The following is a 26,512-nucleotide window of genomic DNA, read 5'->3' as shown; positions in this document are numbered from 1 at the left end:
GGAATAACAGCCTAGTACTCTGAGCTCATAAGCGAACTTGCGCTGATGTTTAGCGCACATACATATCAAACCAATTTGACATTAAAAATGAAAATAAATATTTTCACTATCAACAGCATTCCGTTGCTGCTCTTAAAAATAATATATCATCAGCTGCAATAATACTGTACAAAACATTTGCACACTAGGTGTAACGACAGGGAGAGCAGTTGAATTACATGAAAAAAAGCCTCCACATAATGCAAACCTTCAGTATTAAATGGTTAACACTTCCACATAGTACAGACATATAATGAAAATATTTAACTGCGTCTGTATTTTATCTAACAACTCATAACAACTAAGTGTCTGATCTAACACAATACTTACAGAAACTGAAGAATTGACACTTCCGCTTAAAGCATATAACAAAAATGTTTAACTACGTCTATATTCTATCTAACAGCTCATAACAACTAGGTGTTTAATCTAATACAATATTTATTTAATATTTATAATATTTATAAAATTTATAAAAACCAGAGGGTAACACCTCCGCATAAAGCGAACATGCAACAAAAAGTATATAACTACATCCATACTCTGTCTAACAGCTCATGACAACCAGATGCCACACACACATATATACAAGCGTGCGCACACAGACACACACACACATATATATATATATATATATATATATATATATATATATGCATGCATACATATATATATATATATATATATATATATGCATGCATACATATATATATATATGCATGCATACATATATATATATATGCATGCATACATATATATATATATGCATACATATATATATATATATATATATATATATGCATGCATACATATATATATATATATATATATATATAGATGTATATATGTATGTGTGTTTATTTTATATATATATATATATATATATGTGTGTGTGTGTGTGTGTGTGTGTGTGTGTGTGTGTGTGTGTGTGTGTGTATATATATATATATATATATATATATATATATATATACCTGTGTATGTGTGTGTGTATATATATATATATATATATATATATATATATATATATAGATATATATAGATATATATATAAAATGTGCATAGAAGGATTTACCCATAAATAATAATACATTCCAACAGGACTCCCTTATTTTTGGTTCCTGAGAAGTCTTTAATATGACAGATAGGCCCTTCTTTCATGAAGCCATTCAAGTTTTAAAAAAGGGTTTCACTTTTATTCCGTCTCAGAGAGCAGATTTAACGTCTCCTCTGCTTGATCTACGTCTTTTTCTAAGAAAGCTGAACGTAAAACTAGTTTGTGAAAAAAACTCTCAACTGGATAGTGAGCTTGTTAATGTGAATTTGAACCTTCCATATCAAAGATGTATGTTCAACCCACCGTTGAATAATACCCTACAGATTTTTCTCAAACTCTGTGAAAAGGATTTTCGAAACTTACTTTCTTCTCCTAGTCCACAGAAATGGTTCTACCTCTCCAAAAGCCAGTTTTCTGCACTCAAACATTTGCAAAGTGACAAGTCATTAAGAATCGTGACTGCTGATAATGGCACGGGAGTTGTTCTTATGGAAAAGGAATGTTATGTTTGAATGCTTCAGGAAGATCTCAGCAACAACAGTTACTACACACCAGTACAGATGTCACTTGTTAACCGTGCTTTCAAAAGGATAAACAAGGTGCTTAATACCCTCACCAAACAACAAGCCAGTACCACGGAAGAAGCAGATTTTATGACAGTTCCCAGTCCTAAGTTAAGGAAAATTTTTGGTATCCCTAAATTGCATAAGGACCCTGTCAATCCACCCTTCAGGCACAAAGTCTCCAACCAGAAAACGAAGAAGGAGAAAATTTTTGAATTCCTTGACTGGACGCTCAATCCAATTGTACAAAGGTCGCAGTTTTATCTTCGAGATAACTTGGATTTTTTTAAACACTTTATTTCAGCATCCACTCACCTCTGAAAATATCCTATTGGTTACACTTGATAGAGAGGCGCTTTATTCCAACATTCCCCATGATGAAGGCATTAATTTTTTGCGTTACTATTTATCCCAAGCTACATCCTTTGAGCAAAGCAGAATAGATACCATTTGCCTACTGGCAACATTAGTATTAGAAGGCAATTTTTTTCATTTTAAGTCATCGATATATCAGCAAATTAAAGGTGTAGCCATGGGTTCGAGAATGGCACCAGCCTTTGGCAATCTGGTTCTTGCTGCCTGGAAATTGAATTATCTCATCCATTTACCTGACTTCAAGTTTGTACATCTTTATAAGAGGTACATTGATGATGTGTTTTTTGTGTGGGAGGGTGGTGAGCAACGACTGCATACATTTCTAGATGCTCTTTCTGCTACTATTCCTGTTTTAAAATTCAAATTGTCTTCCTGTGGGAAACAAGCTACTTTTTTAGACACGTGTCTGTCTTTTGACCAAAATCAGTTAACTTTGTCATCTGCACTACACAGAAAAAGTACTTTCAGAAACAATTATCTAGACTACACTAGTATGCATTCACTTTTTGTGAAGCAAAATATGGCCAGAGGACAATTTATTCGTATTTCTAGGTTGGGTCAGTAATGAAAACAATTTTAAAAAAGAATGTGCTGTTCTCAAATCTTTGTTGACAGACAGACACTACCCTGTGTGGTTGCTGGACTCCATTATTAGAGAAGTTACAGTGGCTAGACCAATGAAGTTTTCACCAATCATCAAAACTGGCTTCCTTCCCAGAAATGGTAATGTTTCTAGTTCTTATGACTCCAACTCTGTCATGACGACTGGCAGTTTAGCTCAAACAACACACAGAGTGACCCCAACCAATCGAATTTCATCTACAAGTCCACATCTCACTTCTGGTTCTTTACATACTAATTCCATGTATCTTGTGGACCCTCCTTCTGCTTCTTCCAATACTCCCTCACAACAGAATGTTTTGCGTGATTGGGCAGTGGCTTTTCCTATTCCCATTTGCAGGGATTCCACACAGATTAAGGAATAATTCTCAATAACTGGGACATATTAACTAATAGCCAGGAAGTTGCAAATAGACTAGGTGCTTCTCCTGTTTTTTTACATAAAAAAACAAGATCACTCAAATTTTCTTTCGAGAATAGAGACAATAAGTTTCTTATTGATCAATGTTTGTCACAAAACTTAGATATTGGAATGTTTTCATGTGGTCTGTGTGTTGCCTGTCCTCATATTTTTATAGGAAACCGGTTTGTTTTCAATCATAATAATTTTACATTGCAATTCCATGAACATTATGACTGTAAATCTAATAATGTCATTTATGCTGCTGTGTGTAATTCCTGCCCAGCTTTCTACACTGGGAAGACTACAAGAATGCTGTCTTCCAGGATCAAGGAGCATTTAGCTGCAGTAAGAAATAATGACACTAGAAATGCATTGGAAAACACAGATGGTTATGTCATAATTTTTCTGGCTTTAAATTTCTGGTCTTACAGAAAATAGATTCATTTTTTGGAGATGTAAATAATCTATTATAAGTGAAAGAATTGTTGTGGCAGCTGAAACTAAGTGCAGATTCCCCTCCTGGGTTGAATGAGAGTTTAAATGACAAATGTGTTTTAAGGTGGTGACGGCAGAACTTTTAACATGTTGATTGACACCTACTTAAGTCACTTAGGTTCACTCATTGAGTTGACTGATACTTGTTACTGTTAATATCTTATTGGCACACTATTAGACATTGCAAAATGTTAATGGTTAGAGCCATTTAATACCACCCTTTACATGCATTACCTCTATATATATGGATACTATTGTGTTTTTGCATCACTTGTCTGAAGACGTTCTGTTTACTAATAAAGAGACGAAAGCTTACTACTGGCTCCTTCGTCTTCTATTCGTTTTAGAAGTTTTAAAGTGTGTACATGTGTGTGTGTGTATATATATATATATATATATATATATATATATATATATATATATATATATATGTGTGTGTGTGTGTGTGTGTGTAAATATATATATATATATATGTGTGTATGTATATATATATATGTGTGTGTGTGTGTGTGTGTGTGTGTGTATATATATATATATATATATTATATATATATATATATATATATATATATATATATATATATATAAATATATCATATTTATATATGTGTATATATATTTATATATATTATATTTATATATTTGTGTATATATATATATATATTTGTATATATATATATATATATATATATATATATATATATATACATTATATATATGTGTGTATATATTATATATATATATATATATATATATATATATATATATATATATATATATATACATATACATACATGCATATGTACACACATGTATATGTGCAGAAATGTGTGTGTAGATATATATATATATATATATATATATATATACACACACACACGTTTATGTATGTACATATATATATGTCTATGTATACACTGCTTGTCAGGCACTCACACACTCACTCTAAGAAACCCATCGCACACTAAATTTTAACTAAAAGATAACAGGAAAGATATTTTTTTTTGTTAGAGAAAGATAAAGCTAAAGAGAAAGGAGAAAAGGGGAAAGGAGAAAATATGAAATGGGTGGAAAGGACCTAATGCCAGGAAAAACAGGTAGCATAATGGGAGGGGAGGTAGTAAATAGAACTAAACTACTTAGCTAGACTATAAAGCAAAAGCAGAGAGGAATCCTAAGTAAAAAATGGAAAATTTTTACCTGAGTAGTGGAGAGGCTCTTAATCGCATCTGTTCCGAAGCAGCGGCAAATGTGATCTGAGGGTTTGAGGAGTGAGGCATCATGGGAGAGGGAGGAGTTTGCGGCTCAGATTATACATCTTGGAAATGGCCGGCTTGGATCTGAATATGGATCTGAAGACCCATTTGTTATGCATAATGAAATGGACAACATCAGATCTATATTTATGCATTTTCCACATTTCTTGCCTTCTCATCTGATCCTTCATATATTCTTTATTTTTGTTTTTTGCACATTCAGTTGTGGCTTGATTTTTGTCTAATTCTGGTTTGATTTTCATTCCCACTTGACACCGATATGTTTCTGCTAAACAAAGCAGGGAGGCCATCTTAGACTTGTTCTCCTTATATTTTAAAACTTTCTCTGTATTTGGGTCTTGTGAGGTTAGCAAATATGTACGCAGCCCTATGACTGCAGACCTACACGTTATCAATTTTGTGGAGGCCCATACCTCCTTCAGAACGGGGAATATATAATCTTGGTATACAATCATTTTTATAAATCATTTGATAAGCATTTTTCTTGTTTTCCTGTCCAACTGATCCAATAACTTTAGGGGCCAGTCAATCACAATAAAACTGTTAACAGGAATAGTAAATTGATTTATAAGCTTGGACTTTGTTCCTATATATCAGAGCTGTTTTCAGTATTAACTTTAGTCAATGAAAATATTCCTTACTAGGTTTTATTCACATCTGTTCATGCTTTATTTATTATCAACAATTCCCAAGTATTATTACACTCCCCTTTTGCTCAAGTTCCTTTAGAGCACATTCCTATCCCAGACTGATAATTTGTTGGGGCGGCAGCTTCCCTGTTTTAAAGGCTGTTTTGCACATTTATAAAGACCAAATGACATTCTGATATAATCCGAGAAAGTTTTGACCACTTGCAGTTGTGCTTTCAGTTCCTCATCTGAAGAGATATAGTTTTAAATCACCACAAAAGCATGATGAGAAGTCTTTACACTTTGTTGTTTTCTGGGAGCCAAATTGTAGCCATGACCTAATTTACTGAGTAGAAAACTTAAATGGTTAAGAGCAAAACAGAAGAGCAGCAGTGACAGTAACCCTGGAATATCTCCATATGAATTTTTTTATCTCTGGGATAATTTGTCCTTTATCATGGTTTATCTGTAAAGACGTTTGCCATGGATTCACTGTCACTGTAATGTGATTGATCAATGCAGGGTGTGTATCTTACACATTTGTAAGCAGTCTCTTAACCATGAATGTGGGATGCTTTCAAATGCTTTTTTGTAGTCTATCCATGCCATACTTGAGTCTTCCCCTTTTTACAATACTCTGCTGACTATTTAACAAATGATCCTTTGTTCAATGTGACTTTCTTTTGTTACCTTTTTGTTCTATTGTCATGATTGAGTTTTCTTCTAAATGACTATAAACTCAGTCAGCATCAATTCCACTGTATAATTTATACAACATTGGAAGGCAAGTTATCAGTCTACAGTTTTTAGGACATCTTTCAGATTCGCAAAGAGTATCGTTTTTCCTGTTGTTAGCCAGGCTGGCATCTGTTCATGGTGCGCATATAGTTATTACTCATGGCTAAATCTTCATGTAAAGATGTTAATACATAACAGCCAGAGGTTAGGTACTGCATCTGGGCCTGGGGTTTACCAATTAGGAGCTTTTCTTGATTCCATTCCAATTTCTCTGGCCATTACATCAACCCATTTCATATCCTGTAGATTTGAACTTCTTATTCTTATATTCTATATACACACACACACACACATACACACACATGTGGCTTGTCTAGACAAATACTGACTTCCAATCTGAAGGGGGCATTATGCAGTGATACTTCTTTGAGAAACATGCAGATACTGATGTCTGCTGCAGACAATTATCTTTGGCATGTCATGACTGCATGTGACATTTTTTTTCTCTCTGAATTACTGCACTGTAGTCAAACAATACTGTGGGGAAAACATGCACCTCAATAGCAATACAAGGGTGACAAACAATCAGGACCTGAAGTTTTTCTTCTGATCCTCTTTCTGATGTCATTGTTAATGGGGGTGACTATCTCTACATTGTTTTACAGCATACTAAGTGCCATGCTCAAAGTCGGATAACACTGGTGGCAGAGTAAAAATAAGCCTTTTCAACAGAAACATTTACTAAAGTCAAATATGTTATTCTAACAACAGCAGGACCTCAAGTTTATGACAGTTAATCAGTTAATCTGGAAGGACATGGGTGGGTGCTATAGATACTTAACCATGGGAAGTGACAAATAAATTAACACTTCAATGTTACAGTTTACAAGTAAATGAATGTGGTGCTAATATATTAAAATGTCAAACGTTACAGTTTATGAGTAAGAGAGAATTAAAATAACATGTAACAATGTGCTGTACTTTGTCACCTTCTTTGTGACTATCCAAGTCATACTTGTTTTAATGTCAAACTAATATTTTCATAATATGAATTACTTTGTTTTTTTATATCCTAACTTTACAGTCAGCGCCACAGAAATATTTAAATAAAAGAATCACTTACTGGTTCTAAAAACCAGACATTTGATATTCTATTTTTAATCTGTTTCAAACAGAATGAGCCATGTGTAAACCACAACAAATACAACTTGATTTATAAAACTGCTACATACCAGATGTAGATGCAGCTGACTGAACACTTTCTGAATTTCCATTAAGATTGGAGGTAGTATTAAAGAAAAACTCATTCTCTCCTCCTCCAAGTAAGTCTCCAGCTGCTATGTCCTCGGAAACTTGTGAAGTGCCCTCATTAAACAGATCGTTCAACAGGTCTGCATTGCTAGAAGAAGCCTTCATTCCTGTACTGGAAGAGACCTGCTGTGACTGGTCACTGGAGTCGAGACCTAACAAGTCAGCACATTCTTCCTGTCTTTCTTCTGTGGGTTGAGAAACAGGTGTCCCAAAATCTGCTTTAAAGAACAAATCTGGAGAGTTCTCTTGGTCTGCATTAACTGGAATTTCTGAACTTTCTCTTTTTACTGTACTGCGCTCACTGGAAAAGTCTGCAAAATCATCATCTGAGGGTTCACTGTCATCCCTATCATCCATCAGACCGGAACAATCTTCTTTGGCTATGTGATTCACAGATTCAGCTTCTGTGTTTTTTTCTAAATTAAACAAAGAAACAAAAGTTAACACTGCTACAATATTAAATAAAAATTTGCATATGCAAAATCTAAATCAAGTTCTCCAGCAGTGTAGGTAAATCATATTTAGACTTTTCACAGCATTTTAAACACAAATTCAACTTACATTTAATGCATTTTAAATCAAACTCAGGAGGCTCACCAGAACAGAAGCAAAGTCTGTTTTTACCCCTAGCAACCTAAGTTTAGGAAAAAGCCAAGGTAGCTACTTGGCTCACCTGAGGGGGGGGGGGGGGGGAATGAAATGTCTCCTGATCACCTTTTCTACACTGGGAATAGAGACTGGAGCACCTCACTGTTTACAAAACCACTGCTGAAGACTAGAAGTTTTGCAAAGTGAAGAAATACCAAAAACAGGGAAATAGTACAGCAAGTGTTCTGTGAATGGCATGCAAGAAGCATAGGTTGTAAGCACATCTAATGTCACTGCACGCTGAGCCTCCGGAAGCTTGATGCCTTGACCAATTACTGTTCCATGATGGTTCCTGGCCATATCTGTCACATATCCACCGAAAAGACCTGGTCTTGCTGCTCAGTAGCCAAAATGTTCAACTCTCCAAGAAATTAGAAAACCCAACTACCAAAGCGACATATTGAGATGGGGTAAGCTCACAGACCTGAATGCAACCAAAAGATGACAGTTCAACAGTGACTGAGTGAAGAACAAAGGAGGAATAAAACAGTCTGGACTGTGATTTAGGAGTACCAAGTAAATGGGGAGAAATATAGACCTTAATAAAGATATTTAATAATGTTTCAAACTTTACTCAAAACTCTTGATGGCTGCTTAGATTACAGATGCTCATGACTGGATCTGTCCCCTCAAGAATGAATGGGGTGGGCAGATCAAGGAGGGCTGATAGCTGATGGGCAATTGGTAGAAAAAAAAAACATAGGTTCACAGGTAAACACTAGGCAATCAGTCTGCAGACTGATTAAGTTTAGCTAAAAAAAACATTCAAAAGTTCCCTACAGTCTCTATGGGGGGGTGGGCAAGACAAGACAGACAGGGGACAATTCGAGGCTGCTCATTCAATAATCTAAGTTCACCTTGAAGGAGGCAAGGGTGCTACTCTGCTTGCAATATAGTGGAAGTTGTTCCAGAGCTGAGAGAAACGTTGGGATATGAATTTATCATGCCTTGTCCCATTTATCTGCTGCTGATGAAGGTCTGTCATAACTAAGATTTTTGAGGCAACTAATCTTCATAGTTTTAAATCTGAGGTCTCTCACGCTGAGCTGAATATAACGCTAAAAGGCGCATTATATTCCATAATGGGCCTGATGTGATAAGACTAAAGGGGAATTAAAACTTCTTTGGACCTAGTAGAGATGCCTTTGGAAAACAGATGAGCTAGACAGAAGGCTTTCTGAACTACTTGGGCAGTTCAGAAAACATCCGCCCAACCTAAGGAACTCTTAACTGCTTGGGAAACCAGCCTTTGAAAGAAAAAGTGGATTAACAAATTAGACCCTCCTTAGCTACTTTCCTTCTAATCATTTAACAAATTGTTATAGTACCCAGCTGTTCGGCAATGGGACTTTCCTAAGCCAGTATCCAACTGTGTTCACCCTACTTTCCTTTTTTATTTTATTTTTTTGTAACCTGCCATGCTTGGGGACATGCATGCTTGGCATTATATCACATACCACATAATAAAAGTGAACCTGGCATCTGAATCTGCCAGTTTACCACAAACAATGAGCGAACACACAACCTGTAAATTAATAGAACAGAACAAAGATTTGACACCTGCAATGTTAAAAAGCAATATGCAACTATATGTTTTTCTGACTTGCTGGGAATTCCAACATCCTCTGGTTGTAGGGACCATCCAAGGACAGAGGGATTTTGAAGAGTCTTTGGAACCTACCAAAGAAGGTCCCTCTCATCTATGTGGGGAACTCACTGGATCAAAGGAGATGAACAGTTTCTTCAGCTTCCTCAACCAATGCACTCATTCCATAGAAACCCAGATCTGATACTACATAACCAGAGTGAGGTCTCTGTGTTCTTTGCAAGGATAAAAATGAGATTCAAAAACAGGAATGGACTGGTTCAAGAATAATTCTTATACCACCTAAGGAATGGAACTGGTCTTTAAGACACCAAATTGTTGTGAATTAAACCACAGGAGAGCCTACGACTTTGAGATCACTACAAGCAAGAAATGGCTGCCAGAAAGAAAATAATTCTCAAGGTAACTCCAATGCTGCTACACTAGCGGGCTTAATAGATGAAGACAAGTTGGTGATCATATCTTAGGGACGACAAACTTTTTAAAGGCAAATGAAAATATTGCACTTTAAGAAACTGACTGATCAGAGTCAAACTTTTGCCCTCCACAAGGTCATGACGAACAGAAATGGATAATACATGCACCCTGACCACAGAACTAAGGCCCAAATCATAAAGGTCTTAACAGATATGGACAGAATCATCTACAAACTGATTGAATGGAGCAGTTCAAAAAACTAGTCTGTCCACGATGAACACCATTTAACTGTCAGGAAAAAAGTATTTCAAGTAGCATGAGATACTTCTAACATCTGAATTTGGAGATCTTGAGAGAGAACTTGATTTAGAGAGAGTCAGGCCTGAAGTGAAGCAGGCTGCCATCCTAACTAACCTAACAATGGGGTGGAGTTCTTTAGCTACTGCTATCAAAACTTCTTGCATCATTAAGCATCTAGCAGCTAGAAATTATATCTTTAGCCAGCCAGGGTAAATGAGAATAAGTCTTAATCTTTCTCTGAATTTTGTGATGATGTATGGAATCGGATGGAATAGAACAAATGTATATAGTAATTTGCCTTGCCACATGATAGAAAGTGCATCTAACAAAACCTCTCTTTTGCCCTGCTGCACTAAGTAGAAAATAGGAAAATGCACTTTACCAAGTGTTAATCTTGTTAGTCAAAGATGCCCTATTTTTGAAGGTTCTGAGCTGGCTTCAAAGGCATAGCTTCTAAAGAGGACTAAAACACTGAGTCAGAGTCAACCAGCATGCTCTGCTCACCTGTGATGGGAAACAATGAGGAACCTCTTTCTGTGGCCAAATTCCAGAAACATAGCATCACTCTCTCTCTTTCTAAATAAATGGACAACAGCACATCCTGTTGACTGTCTAGATACTATGCAATGGACTGACTGTAAGGAGGAAATTAAGAGGGGCTTCAAAAGCAGAATCTCCTCAAAAAGCTTCAGTACTAGAAGGAATGTGAAGACCTTCAGCAGGGGGATATGCTTCACCTGTACAATTCTCTTGACAGTGAAGCATTAATTGGAACCTGTGACAGGTTTCCCACCTGGAGGCTATCACAGAATATCTACTACTGCACAGTCTCGCAACATGAATAGGACACCAGAATTAGTTCTCTGAGCATTTTGGTGTCTCTTAAAGCCACTGGCACTTCACAGTCTACTGCAACACTCGTCCTCAGGCATGGCTTTTTAAAATAAATCAAACTCGCAGGTTGTGACTGTTGCTCCTTACTGGAAGCAACTTAAAAAGTTTAAAAGTTTATTTGAGTGGGGAAACCAATTGAAGTAACACTTACACATTTGCTAATAACATCCAAACCCAGGGACACAAGTTATTTACAAACAGTAAAATTGCTGCAAACTACCATACCTGAAGACATTTGGCTGACTGATTTTCCCGGGCTAGCTACAAGGCACCATATTTAAAATCCTATCCTCCCAGCAAGGAACCAACACAGTCCCCAGCTAAGTGTGCACACCAGTTTCCACAGTTAGCTTCATCCACAGGAAGTTCCCTCAATTGCAACCTGAAGCTGCTTTAGGAAAGCATCAACAAACATTTCAGAATAAATGTTTCTCAAAAGTAAACAGTTTCCAGAGTTAGCTTCACCCAGAGGAGGTCCCCTCAACTGTAACTTGAAGCTGTTTTAGGAAAGCATCAACCTAAACATTTGAGAATAAATGTTTCAAAAGTAAATGTATGTACCATCAGAAAGAATCAATTATGTTTACTAATATAGGCAACAAACACTCCACATAGCTAATGTGGATATATCCTTAAGCTTTTAATCTGCTGTAAAGGCAGTGTACACTTGCATGGACAACTGGCTTGACCCCCCAACCCCACCCCCTCACAGTGTAGACCTGGTTCGAAGCTATACCACTAGGTGGCAGCATTACTTCTAAATCAATCACCAGTTGCTTTTAGGTCTCACTGAGCATTTTTAAAATAAATCAAACTTACAGGTTGTGACTGTTACTCCTTACTGGAAGCAACTAAAAAAGTTTGAGTGGGGAAAACCAATTGAAGCAAAACCTACACATTTGCTAACAAACCCAAGGACACAGAAGTTATTTATAAACAGTAAAAGTGCTGCAAACTACCATACCTGAAGTAACCTGACTGATTGATTTTCCTGGGCTAGTTCCATCTGGTTTTGTGTGGCCCACTCTGTTCGCTCCCCTACCCTGCCCCCATTCTCACCCACCCCTGACTTGATTTCTTTTACAGTTAGCCGCACCTCCTCCAACCACTTCACTAGCCAATCATGCAACACACCCACACCTCTAAGTCCCCACCCCCTTAGTACTCACACTCTCACACCATTCCTGTAGTCTTTCATCACCCTCTGAACTAACAATCTCATCTACCTCACACTACTAATTACTAATATGCCTACTATTCTTAACATACTATTTCTCCTTCTCCTTTCAACTACATTACTCTTTCTCTCAGTTCTCACATGCTATCAAAGCACTACTGTTATACACACCAAATCACCCATACTCACTTTATCTCCAAACCACAACACATCTACCTTTACTCACATTTCTCCCTCCCTATCTAACTTCAGCATTATTGCCACACATAGATTCAAATACTTCCTTACACCTAAACAGTATGTCGACCACAAAACAAATATCCACACATGCACCCATTCTCTCCAATAATCAATTTCATATTATCCAACCTGTTACTATCACGAGACGTCCACCCCAGCTCAAGACCTAACAATCAGCACAAATACTTTCAATACCACTACTACCTCTGTGCTCTCTTCCACCTCTCCATCATACATTACTAATACTATTCCCCCAAAAAGACTCACTCTCTCATCTACAAATATTCAAAGTATAGTTAAAAAGAATAACACACTACATGCTTGGATCACTCAACATAACCCAAACATACTTGCCTTGTGTGAAACCTGGTTAAAACCAAGTATTTCTAATTCTGAAATTCTTCCCCCAGCTACAATATCCTCAGGCATGACAGACTTTCAAAAAGAGGGGGGGAGTCGCTATCATGTACTCTAACTGCCTGTCTGTCTCCCCCTATCTCTTTTCCCATATATGACTTTCTCCCAGCTAAGATAATTTTAACTGACAAACTTAGCCACCATAAAACAAATTTGCCATTGCATCAATTTATATCCCTCCTGGAAATAATGTCCCCATTTTAGAACACTTTCTATCCTGGATATCTAAAACTATCCCTTATGAAACCATCATATTAGAAGATGTCAATATTGACTGGCTGCAGATCAATAAAGAATCACCTTCTACCTCTCTCAACCTGTATGGATTCACACAGTTCATCTCTTCACCTACCCATCTTCATAAATTTTCCTCTACTGGTTCACTTATTGACTGGATACTAGTATCTCACCCTCAACATTACCATAATCCAACCACTCTACCAGACACATCAGGTGACCACCTACCTTTACTACTTCACAAATTATGAACACCTGCATAAAGCACAATATAAGGTGACCAGTGATTTGTCTAGCTATTCTCCTGACTCACTAAATCACCTCCTCTCTACTATAAACTGGTCCTCTCTCTAATCTCACCCTCGATGAAGCAGTCCTACACTTCAGCACCTTTCTATCCATCCTCAACTCCCTTGCCCCCACTAGGAAAACTCGCATCAAATTCAGATATACCCCATGGCTAACTAAAACTACCCTTACACTCATGAAGACCAGAGATAAAACTTGGAAAGGCAATAATACTTCTTCCAACCTCATCTCTTACAGGGAACTTAGAAACAAATCTAAGAAACAAATCAATCTTGATAAAAAAGAACCATTACCAATCCACACTTAATCCCTACTGTAATCCTAAAAAAATCTGGAACTCTATCAATAAACGTCTCTCACCTGGTACTCCTACCCCACCCACACCTTATTCTGACAAGACTCCTCTGGAAATAGCAACCACCCTCCTTAATAAGTTCTTCACTGAAACCATTGAAATCTTAACTGTAACTAACTTCTTCACCCGTACCTCTTTCAATCCATCTACATCTTCATCCACCTCTGATTCGCCTCTCACACCCTCACTCTCATTCTCACTATCACCTGTTCCCACCCCTTATATCAGTTTGCTCTTAACTAAACTAAACCTGGTTCACCCCTCAGTGGATAACCTTCCTCCATTATTCCTTAAACATGCAGCTACATCTCTAGCTTACTCCGCATCTATCCTGATTAATAGATCCATAAAAGAAGGCAAAGTCCCAGAAATTTGGAAGAAATGTTTTGTAGTACCTCTTCATAAAGGAGGAAACTCCCCTGAGCCAACCAATTTCAGACCAATTGCCATACTGTCTCCTCTCTCCAAAATACTGGAAAAGTGTATCCATAAGCAAATACTTAATCATCTGCTACAAGAAAACCTACTCACACCAACTCAACATGGCTTCCGTCCCACACATAGCACAGCTACCGCTCTTGTATCCTTTACTAATAACATTGCTCAAGTCAGGGATAATAGCAAAATAGCATCAGCCCTCTTTCTGGACCTGATGAAAGCATTTAACGCCGTATCTCATACCATACTTCACCATAAACTCTCCAACCTAAAGTTCTCAAACTCCACCACATCCTGGTTCTGTGATTATCTCACTAATAGACACCAGGCTGTTAGATGGAACTCTTCCTACTCCCTCTTTCTTGCAGTTAGGACAGGGGTCCCACAAGGATCAATACTGGGCCCTCTCCTCTTCAATGTATTTACCAATGACCTTTTCTCATCCTGCATCCAATCTAATCTTATTCAGTATGCTGATGACTCAACCATCAACTCTGCTGACAACATAGAAAACCTTCAATCCCTTACACAAAACTCACTCCACTCAACTGAAAACTGGCTGCAATCTAACCAAATCCTGCTAAATGCGAGCAAAACTAAACTACTACTTTTCCTACCTGAAAATATGGAACACGCAAAACAGAACTTTTCCGTAACATCCCTTAATAGAACTAAAATTTCTGTTGACACCAAACAAAACTCCTTGGAGCAATAATTGATGATGAACTTAAATTCAACCATCACATTCATAGCTCAAAAAACACACCAAAAACTAGGTCTGATTTGCAGTCACAAAAACATTCTTCCCTGTCCATCCAGGCCATCCCTTGCCCAACCCCTGCTTCTACCATCCTTACTCTATGCTTCACCTATTCTTACCCATATACAGAGTAACCTAATATTCAAACTAGAAACCACATATAACAAAGTAGCCAGATTTGCTGCAAATCAACCTTACAAATCCCATCACTGTCTCTCATTAAAGGCTTTACACTGGCCTGAATTTTCCAACTTACTGCCTCAATCCCAACTCTTTATAGCCCACAATATACTTAACAATCCTAAATCCTGCCCATCCCTTGCAAATTCTCTGACACTTTATACTCCTCAATGCCTACTAAGAAGTACTAATCAATACTTTCTTGAAGTTCATAAGCCAAACAAAATCTTTGGGAAAATACTCTATTGTCACTCAATTGCAAAAAATTGGAACACACTCCCTTTAGCCCTTAGACTACTTAAAAGACAAAAATGCCTTCAAGAAACAGCTTAAATCTTTTTTCCTATCAAATTGGATATGTTCATTCTCTAAACTAATACCCAAGAAACATTCAGGGATAACCTAACTTAACTGTATCACTTCTAGCTCTCTCTCTTACTACTACCTACACATTTTTTTCCCGTCATATTCCATACTAGTTAGCTCATGTTACACTCAATTCCCATAAACCCTTATTACTGTTCTTTAATTTAACTTCCAAAGTTCAAACAACTTTATCTGTATATTTACTTACTTCATGCCTAGCACCGTGGCTCAGCAATGTATTGACCTTAGTCTTACCATATTTCTGCTTAGTTTATTGCCATACTACATGAAAATTTCCATATATGTATTGTATTTCCATCCATTCTGTATATTCCTTTATTGCATGTTATGTAATTACTTCAGAAGTATGTATACTTAAAATGCGATCTGTGTTTATCTTTGTTCTTACTATTTGTTTACTTAAAACATTTTTGGGAGCTTTTCTCCTCGGGTCTCTGCTAAAAAAGGGCTTCTAAGAACCCAGACAGACTAACCCGGTTAACAAATGTAAAATAAATAAATAAATGTAAATGACACTATAAACAATCATCAGCTAGAGGAGTTCCTGGGCCAGGGCACTTCCCAATATCCGCTGCCAGGATATCAGATTTTATGATCTCCTGCAGCAAGAAGAAAACCATCTAGTTCCATGCCAAATAAAGCAGAGAGGTCTTCTCTTACATTACATTCACCCCACCGACTGCAGCCATAACAACATCCATTCTGGGAATGCTACAATAAAGTCCTTCAATGGCGAACGGCAGGGGACAGTCATCGAAATAAGGGAACATATTGAGCTCCTTAACCAGCCAGGTTTCGCACAACACAGCAAGCATGCTGGCAGTCTGGGTGCAGACGAAAACCCAAAAGTCATCACTTTGTACTGAAAGTGGTTTCCAACAAGAACAAACCACAGGAACCTCATGTGGGAATTCCCAGACTCTCCTCCTGGAGTCCATACTTGGCAAGACGGATAAACTCTCCAGGGCCTGGTTCATTAGGAATTCATGGGATACAGACAGACGAAACAAGCATTTGTGGAGCTGAAACCCTGACACAGCAAAAGAGAATACTAACATGGCCACTCTGTCCAAAGTTACTGATGGCTTATCTGGAGACAAGGTGGGAAAAAAACCCCACCATGGTCTCTGTGTACTATAATGGAAAGAAGAGATCATGCAAGAGTCAGGTTGATGATGCCTGGACAGAATCTCACTCCATTCAGGTGGGGCTCAGAATGAGTCTGGCAACAGTACTAACAGAGTTAATGTGTTTCCATGTTGCACAAATAGCATCTTTACTAACTGCCTTTATAAGGTGGGGTGATCCAAGGCTTGTTAGAGAGATTTTTTGTGGAAAGGAATGGTGGTTATATAATAGGAAATACAGGACTACATAATCCTCAAGGATTCTCCCAAGAAGTCATCCACTGAGAAATTACAGGATGCAGAGGACTCAATGTTATAACTACCTTGCAGACAGCAACCTTCAGGTCCTCAGATTCCTCAAAGGAAGCCAGAGAGCTTTCTTCTTTGGTTAATTTTATTATTTTATTTTACATTTGTTGACCAGGAAAGTCTGACCAGGACAGGGACTATTTTCAGTGGAGTCCTGGGGAGAAACACTCCAGACGCATGTCTTTGGAATGTTTCTTGAGTGAAAATTAAATATATAGAGCAAGTCTGTAGCCTTGTCCTTTCTGATACGGCTCAAGGTCTGCAAAAACTACAAGCACTGTTGGGGACTCTCTGCTGGTGAGGAAAATAATCTCTTTTGCATGCGAGTTGTTTAAACAGATAGAGCTGCTTTCTGTCTTAAATGTTCCATTCTGTTTTCCCTCCAATGGAGCTCTGGAAGTTTGCACCGTAATTTCCAATGGGCAGAGCCTAAGCTTTTTGGTAGAATCAAAGGATGTCCTAACATTTCAAACAAATGTTTATATCTCTAGAAGCATAAGGGTTACTAAAGTGGGTACTTGCGTATTATCACAACCAGATTGCAAACAACTCACGGTTGTACATGCACTGCTGACAAACTGCAATGAACAGGTTGCAGAAAACTTAAGTACCCAAATTTCTACTAAGAGAGTGAAACTGAAGTGATTTCTTGTAAGCAAGTACCATTGTTTGTTTTCTGATAGTTGGAAGACATCATCAATCCTCAGATCATCCCAAAGATTTGCTAGAAAGTCACACATTTTATGAGGAACAGACCAAAAATATGTGGCAAAAATCTGGACATTGTGACGTATATATATGTTTTGGTACAGCTCACAAAATAAAACGACATCAGCAGTTATACTTTTTACATTACATTTCTGCTATAATTGAAGGGAAGCTTTTGAAATTAAATAATGATGCCAGACATACCTCTCAACATCATAGAACAAAAAATATGGACAAAGGCTAAAATAATGACAGGACAACAGGCTAAAAATCTAGATAGATTTTAAATACACGTAGAAAGGGCCAAAATAACATTAAATAAATTTGTCACCACATGAACGGCAAATGAATACATCAAGAGTGAGTTGTCTGCAACATGGTTGCGATAATACGCAAGTACCAAGAAGTGTAAATGGTTACAGAGGCAGTATTCTTTAGGTTCTAGGTCTGAAAATGGAATTTGTAAATCACAGTAAACATTAAGTTTGCAATATTTTGTACACACCTTGCAATATCTCAGCAACCATTTAATTTACACATATACTATTAGCATTTTGTTCATCCATTTGAGAGCTTTCATATGAAGGTAAGCAATTCTGTGTGTGCTACTTGGTTGCCGAGATATTCTGAAAAGCATGACATTTATGACAATATAAATAAATATTAAGTAAAACAATTAGTTTATTACCTGGACGACATAGAGGTCAAACATCAATACAGTTGTATTTGCCACTGTGTAAACTTTAAGATGATGGTTTTCAAATTATTAATGCAAATATGAAAAAGTAATATTTGACGTCTAGAGACTTCAATAGAATATAATTGCAGAAAAACCTGAAGACCTCACCCAGCTGTAATGAGTTAAATTACCCAGACTGCAAATTTCACATTTTTTTTTCATTACATAATTTTGTTTTTTGAGTGATACATAAATACAGAGAATATATCTGTAAACTTGTCTTACTGGTAAGACTCAAGGCCTGCAAAACCTACAAGCACTATTTGTGACTCCCTTCTGGTTATTTTTTCCACCAACTCTCCTATACCCCATTCCTTGATCTGCTTTTTAAACTTTGTGATTTTTAAGCTCTCCACACTTACTGTAAATTGAACTTTATAAGCTCCTCCCTTTCTACATTGGCTTTCCTTGTGCTCATTTTGAAAAAAATTGCACTTTGCCTTTCATTGTCTGTTCTTCTGTTTTACTTGCTCTGAATTCATTATTTAGCTAGCTGTTGGATAAATTAAATTAGTGCATTTGTACTCTCTAGAAAGCCCTCTTCTGAGTTTTTACATTAATATGACAGAGGATTTTAAAGTAGCAGTGTCTGGCAGCCTGATCTGTATAGGGTAGGGAAACATGCTAGATATTCCTGCATGTAGTTGTTTTACTGGCCGGAGAGCTTAATAACCAGCTTATCCCATTTTTAGTGCTTTTATAAATTTTTCACAATTGAGTGGCTCTTGGCTCATTTCTACAAAATTAAAGTTATGTACACACCATAACAAGGCATCTGATGTTGTCCATTTTCATTCTTCCTCAATGAATAGGGTTAAGGATACAATCCCCGGATACATACTTCAGACTTTGGATCCAACTCTTGAGCTCCACCCTCTTCCCACAATGCCCTAGTCCATCCTCAATACCTTAGATCAAATTTGGTGCCATAAGATTCCCATAAAATAGTTAAAGAAAGGGACAGTTCAAAGAATAGGGCTCACATCCAGAACTTTAAGTTCCAGTAAGAAATTCAATAGGTTCCTCCTGAAGATATAAGAAGGGGGGCGGGTTGAGGAAGAATGAAAATGGACAACACACATGCCTAGCTATGGTGAATACGTATCTCACATCTGATGTCCTTTTCATTCTTCCTGAATGAATGGAACAGAGTCCCCAGCTATGTAAATCTTAGGTGGCCTTCATGTAAGAATATTCCAGAGAACCACTAAACCTAAGGCAGCTCTGCTTCTGGAAATTAGGTCAAATCTGTAATGAGTAACAAAAGTATGAGCACTGGACCATGTGGTTGCTGTGCAAATATCAACAGAAGTTTTTGACCAAAAAGCAGATGAAGTGGCCATGGACCTAGTTTTGTGCTTTAGACGGTCTCTATAGAGAAATGCCACTGTGAATAAATTCAAAAAATGCAATTAATTGCCATTTAACCAATATAACTTTAGATACTGGATTACACAGTCGATTTTTTGAGGAAGATACAAACAGGTGGTCTCATTTTCTGATCTTAGTTCTGTGTAGTTAAAAAATAGATGTAGCAAATGTTCTCCTCTGTTTGAAATTTTTAGAAAGACAACCAGTAAATGAATGGATTGGTTTATGTTAGACTCCAAAGCCACTTTAGGTAAAATTCTTTTTGGAAAATAATGTATAGAGTTTTCAATGAAAGAGTGCGGAGTTCAGAAATTCTTTTTGCAGAAGTAATAGCTACTAAGAAGGCTATTTTCCAGGATAGGAAAATTAAATCATTTTTTGCTGAATGTTCAGAGTTTCTGAGTGAGATCCTGTAGAACCAAAGTCAAGTCCCAGTGAGATGAAGGATCTTTTACGGCGGACCTAAAGAGAAAAGTGCCCTTCAAGAAAGCTTTACGTAACTTGAAAGAGGCCAAACACAATTTTTTACCTCCTGTATGAAAATTTGATATGGCTGCCAACTGTAGCCTAATCGTGGAAAAACTAGCTGTTTTGCTGTAGACAGTAGCCAGAAAATCAAGAATAGCAGATATAGGGACAGTAAATGGATCAATATTATTTCTTAAAGCCCAAAGGGAAAATGTTTTCCATTTGCTCTTATAAACTTTCTTGAAGTCTTTTTGCAAGGATAACAGAATGGTACAGATTGGGGAAGAAAGCCTGGGCTGTCTGGCTATTATTGGAACTGGAGAAATCATGTGGTTAGATTGAGGGCTGGGATACTGAGATAACTCATTCCTGAGGGGTGTGACAGGAAATCTGGAGATGGGTCCAGTATCCACAGAGGACACCAAAGATGAGACCAAAGGAAGGGGAACCACACTTGGCAAGGTCTGTAGGGGGAAATGAGGATGAGGCAGCTCTTCAACCGAACTGCTTTCTATGGAATTTGGCGATCAAGGGAAGTGTAGGATAAGTGTAGAGGAGACTGGATGGCCAAATGTGGACTACAGCATCTCCTGGCGACTCCCCTGAGGAGGGAATTCAAGGCAATACACCTGCTGTACTTGCTGTTGTGGGGGGGGTGGGACAGCAGTTGCAGCAAGGGTGGCCCTAATGATGGAAAATTTCCTCCACCGATTGTTTGAGAGACCACTTCTGATGCATCAGAATGGATCTGCTGAGCTTGTCTGCTAGCACATTGGTTTTCCCAGGAGTATGTGTTGCAACTAGAAAGCAGTTGGTGGAGATCGCCCATTACCACACTCTATCAGTCTACTGGGAGTGAGGGTAAGATCAGGTTCATCCCTGTTTGTTGATGTATTAGACTACAGACATGTCAGTCTGAATCATAATAGTCCCTAGAGGGAGAGCATCTTGAAATGCCTGCAACGCTTACAGTCTGTATTGAAATGCAAATTGGTCCCATGGTGGTGGGGGGGAGGGGGCACGTTGCCTTGGACTGTCCTTCCAAAGTAATACCTCCCCACTCCAAATGGGATATGTCCGCAGTCACCGCAGCCATTGCGGGTGGTAAAACAAAAAGTCGAGCTAGGTGAATGACATTCAACTAGATACACCAATGAATGGGGTGTTTGCAAATCAGTGTAAGCTTGACTGAAAGAGCAGGTGTCAAAGAGTAGACAACTGAACAGCTAGAGTCCACTGAAGAACGCGCACATAGTAACGTGCTAATGGAAGTAATACTATTGCTGCTACTATAGACCCAATGTTTGGAGAATGAATCTGGCTGGAGGAGAAAGATGGGACAGAATTTGATAAATCTGAGAAGTGTCTATGTGATGAGTATGTAAAGAGGCAACTTGTCTTGTCATGTTCAGGTGTGTGCCAAACTCCAAGCTTTTTACTTGTGTCAGACTAGGCTTGGCATATCTGATTGTTATTATCAGCGAGTGACCAATCTGGAGCAAATACTCCCTGGATTGTTGAAGGAGATGCATTGGGGGGGGGGGGGTTTGGGGGGTTGAGGAGCCAGTCTTTCAAGTATGGAAACACTCGGAATCCTTTTAGTCTCAAGTGAGCTGCCAGCACTGCCATACATTTGGTGAACACCCTGGTGGCTGTGGTGAGTCCAAAGTGCAGGGCTCTGAACTGATAATGACCGTCTCCCAGTCAAAAGTGTAAATATTTTTGGGAACACCTGTTTATTTTTATGCGATAGCACATATCCTGAATATCTATAGAACATATCTAATCATCCCTGTGAAGAAATGGCAGAATGGACTGGAACTTGACCATTTCATTTTGAACTTTGACTTTTTCACGTACTGGTTTTGGGCACTGAATAGAAGTATAAGTTCCAAATCCTCTCTGATCTGGTGGGACCTCCTGGTTGACTCTTGTCTAGCAGTTTTTGAATTTCTTGTGCAGCTGCCTTCCTCTGACAGGGTGGAATATTGGGAAGCTTCTTTCTTTTGTAGATTTGGAGCTGGGAAAAAGGTATGAAGTAACCTTTTGATATTATTTTTAGCAACCAGATATCTTTTGCTATAGCAGCCCAGATGTCTGGGTTCAAGGACACTCTTCCCCTGACTGCCTCCAGAGTTGGGCAGTCAGACAGCATTTTAGGAGCACTGATAAGGCCTATCCAGAAAAGAATCATGGATAGCCTGAGTTTACAGGCTTCCACTGCCTCTAGGGCAGTGTCTAACTGCCTGCTCTGTCTCTGAAGGAGTTGTCGCTGCGAGGATTTTGGAAAGATCCCCGAGATTTACAAAATGACATTTTCTTGCCACCTCTGATTTCTAGAGAACGTTCATTGTGGAGTAGAAAACTTGATTCACATACCAGACAGGGTCTTTTCTTCTTGTTCGCTGTGAGTAAGCATGTCTTTCACAGAAGAACCAAACAAAGATGTTCCATCAAAAGAAGCATTCATGAAAGGTGCCTTGAAAGGCTTCACAAAGTTGTATAGCCACATCCAGGCACGTCTCCTTAAGGCAATGCCTGAACTGGTAGCCCATGATGTGCCTTTCAGCTGTGTCAGAGATCAACATCATTGATCCATTGGAAACTGACAAGAGTGACCTACTAAGATCATCTTTGAAATCCTCTGCAGACATGGACACAGAAATTTGACAGTTCTTTGGGCAAATCTTTCTGTAACTTTGTAAAGTGAGCAAATAGTTAAGGGATCTCAAGGCAAAGACTCACTTTCCGAATCTGTCCAGAGCCCTATACTCTAGTGGGTGGACAGAAGAGCTCTGCTCTGCTAGCTCTTTTATAGAGTCTGCTGACACTACCATAGCATCTATTGGACCTCCTTTGATTCAGTGAGATTTATCTTTAAGAGAAGCTAGGAATTTGTCAGATCAACACGGTATTGGTTCAATGGAATCTGGCAACATCCATGCCTGATGAGCGTCCAGATCAATAAGCTCATCCACTGTGGGGGGGTCAACCAAAACTTAGATGGGCCAGAACAAAAAGCCTCCAAAAGTACTGACTCCTGTAGGGAAGGATTATTGGAACACCAACCTCCTTTTTGTCTAGGGATCTGTAACATCTCTCCAAAAGAGACATCATCAGGTGGTGATCTGTGGGACCCTTCCCCTTCCTTGAAATCAGTATTTTTAGTGAAAGATTACAATGGGGAATCTATATGCCTCCTCTTGCACACCCTTTTCTGACGGATCTCCTCAGGGGATGTTCAGGGACATTATCAGAGTTTCTCTAAGGGAAATGACTGGAAGCTAGGTGGAATTGCCTGTCCCTGTGGAACAGGCCTGATGGACTCGGAGCTCAGAACTGAAGAGAGAACAGTGGGTGGATCTGAGGGGTGAGAGACTGGATCTCTAGAAAGAGAAAAAGCCCTTTTCACAACCTCTAAGGCATACGGACCTAGAGAAGCCACGGTTACCCACACCGGAATTGATACTTCCAGAAGAGGTAAATCATGGCTCCCACCAGATCTATGCCTAGAAGATGGAACCAGACAAGAGCTATCCAGTGCAGAGGCTCAATGGGGCAGGGATGGATCCAATAACATCGGATTAGATCCGGGCCCCATGGATCTGATGTTGATGCTTCAGCTCTGGGACCCATTTTGATCCAAAAGAATAGGAGCAGAACTGGTCAAAGAAACTGTCGGGGTACAAGAGGTAATTCTCTTTGGATTCAACGCCGGAACTCACAGCTGTTGGATTTTGAGTCTCCGAAACAGAAGGATAAATCGGAGAAGGAGATAGCACTGTGAGAGTTGTGGCTGGAAGACTCAAGTCCAACAGAGGAAGGAGCTAAGATGACCCCCATCTTGATCTGAGCTCTGAGGAATTTTCACATCATCCTATCCACGTCTGCTTCAGACAAACTTCTGGAGGACCTGGTGGATGATGTGGTTGACTGGGGCCTAGAATACTTTTGAGAGTTTGCATAAAAGGGGAATGAAGCCTAGGGGAACTGGATCCAACAGAAAATCAGGTGAACGAGCTCCTGGAGTGTATGACATACTAGGTTTTGGATGCAAGGACCTGGGATCTGTAACCAGAGTTGTTGGGCTTGCTGATATAATAATTGGATCCAAAGTTTTAAGAGTTGAAGATTTTGGATCAGGATCGGGTTCAAAGTTATCGGGTCTGATGTTTCTGAAACTTTTGGTGGCGGTTCCAAAGTAGTCCTGGGGGACTTTGGCGGAAAATGCTTTCTGTGCTCCAAAGGAGTTTTTGATGTTTTACTGGGGGTTAGAGGCCCTGAAGAAGACGTAATTGAGGGAGGAAGTAGACCCTTACTTAAAAGTTTGTTGCATCTAGCAGCTAAAGCCCTGTATTGAAGGCTGCACATATTGAGCAGTTGGTGTTAAGATGAGCTGCTCCAAGACAATATACGCACTTCCTTGTGGGCATCCAAGCCAGGGATTTTGTGTCCACAAGAACTGCATTTTTTAAAACTTGTCGACTTGTCAGCCATAAAAGGAAAGGACAACAGAAATATATAAACAAACAAGACTTTTTTTCTTTAAATAAGAAAATATTACAGAAAGAAAATATTACCAGCAATAGTAATTATTTACCATGTAAAAAGGGTAGGAAAGATTAAGAGGGTATAGAAAGAAAAAAACTTTACTGACTATAATAAATTAAGAATATACTATGAAAGTATAGTAACTATCTCCTAACGCAGAAATGGGAAAACAGAAACTAAGAGAGAGGTTGTAATAACAGATGGAAATTTTAGATAGGAAAACTAAACTTTCACTTACAAAAAAACAGCTGAAAACTCTACAAAACACTACAAGAGAAGGAACCTACATTTGAACACAATGGCGGCAAATGAGATCTGAGGTATTTAAAACAGACAAGGGCATTATGAATAGAGAATTTCGAGAGGTGAATGCAAAGTCTGAAGTATGCGGCCAAATCGGATCAGATGATCGGATCCGTAACCCCATTCATTGAGGAAGAATGAAAAGGACATCAGATGCAAAACATTTTTAATGAATTATCAACTGTTATAAGGTGTTTAAAGTTCACTGTTAACTTGAATTACTTATTGCCATTCCTTAAGTTTGTTTGTGGTACCATTAAACTCTGGACACACACTTACACTGCTTTCACATTATGGGATTATTCATCTAGTGGCAAGTAGGTATTTGCCTCGTCTATCGGAGTTGGGAGGCACAGGAAAGGGCTCTAGCTGTAGTTGTTCTATTGGCCAAAGAGCTCAGTTGTCAGTTTTCTGTGTTTCCAGTGCTGGTACAAATTCAGCACATTTGCACAGAGCTGCTTGCCATGACAGTAGCACACCGAGTGCCAGTACTGTTAAATTTAGAATTCTTAAAGCCTAGTTTGTTCTACAGCCCTCCCAAAGAAAGAACCCTTAATAGCCTCCTGTTAATGCCTGTATGCCACAACCTTGCAGTTCACTAATTAAGGGATTGGACGACATGAATATGCAGTTTCCTAATTTCTCTCCAGCCAGCCTGGTGAGCATGGGTATCTTGAGACAATGTAACAATTGTCTCATATTTACTGATAACCATTTAATCCTTAAAGTAATGGCTAGAGTATGCGAGAGGTGTACATACACATTGTCACTGTAGGCAAAACTCTTGCATAAAAGCACACATCAGGTTGTAAAAACCATGCAGGCAGAGCTCCCCAGACATAGCACACCACACACACAGACCAACATATGCCAAGGGACTTAAATGCAATCTTCCTAAAACACCCATCAGCAAAGATTATCCTCAGCAAACCCCAAAGCACTCAACAAAAGCAACGCCTAACATACATAAAGCCTCATTCAGTGAAGTACCAAATACAAAGCCTACAGGGCAAGCAAACACACTCCTCAGACTCTAGTCATAGAAGACTCCATACTGATGCTC

General features: G+C 38.5%; 1 protein-coding gene across 2 annotated transcripts in view; it reads right to left on the bottom strand.

Annotated features, from left to right (window-relative positions):
* Nucleotides 1-26,512, bottom strand: part of GAK (cyclin G associated kinase) — a 2,484,892-nt gene that overhangs the window by 404,586 nt on the left and 2,053,794 nt on the right. For both annotated transcript variants that reach the window (XM_044060934.1, XM_044060933.1), the window contains exon 21: nt 7,430-7,924. In XM_044060934.1, coding sequence (XP_043916869.1) covers nt 7,430-7,924 — 495 coding nt within the window. The remainder of the gene's footprint in view (nt 1-7,429; nt 7,925-26,512) is intronic.

Source organism: Protopterus annectens, chromosome 2.part0 (genome assembly GCF_019279795.1).
Source record: "Protopterus annectens isolate FY-2018-M chromosome 2.part0, PAN1.0, whole genome shotgun sequence".
NCBI classification, from domain to species: Eukaryota; Metazoa; Chordata; order Ceratodontiformes; family Protopteridae; genus Protopterus; species Protopterus annectens.
Note: the sequence above shows the minus strand (reverse complement) of the source record. Positions and strands in the feature narration are given on the sequence as shown.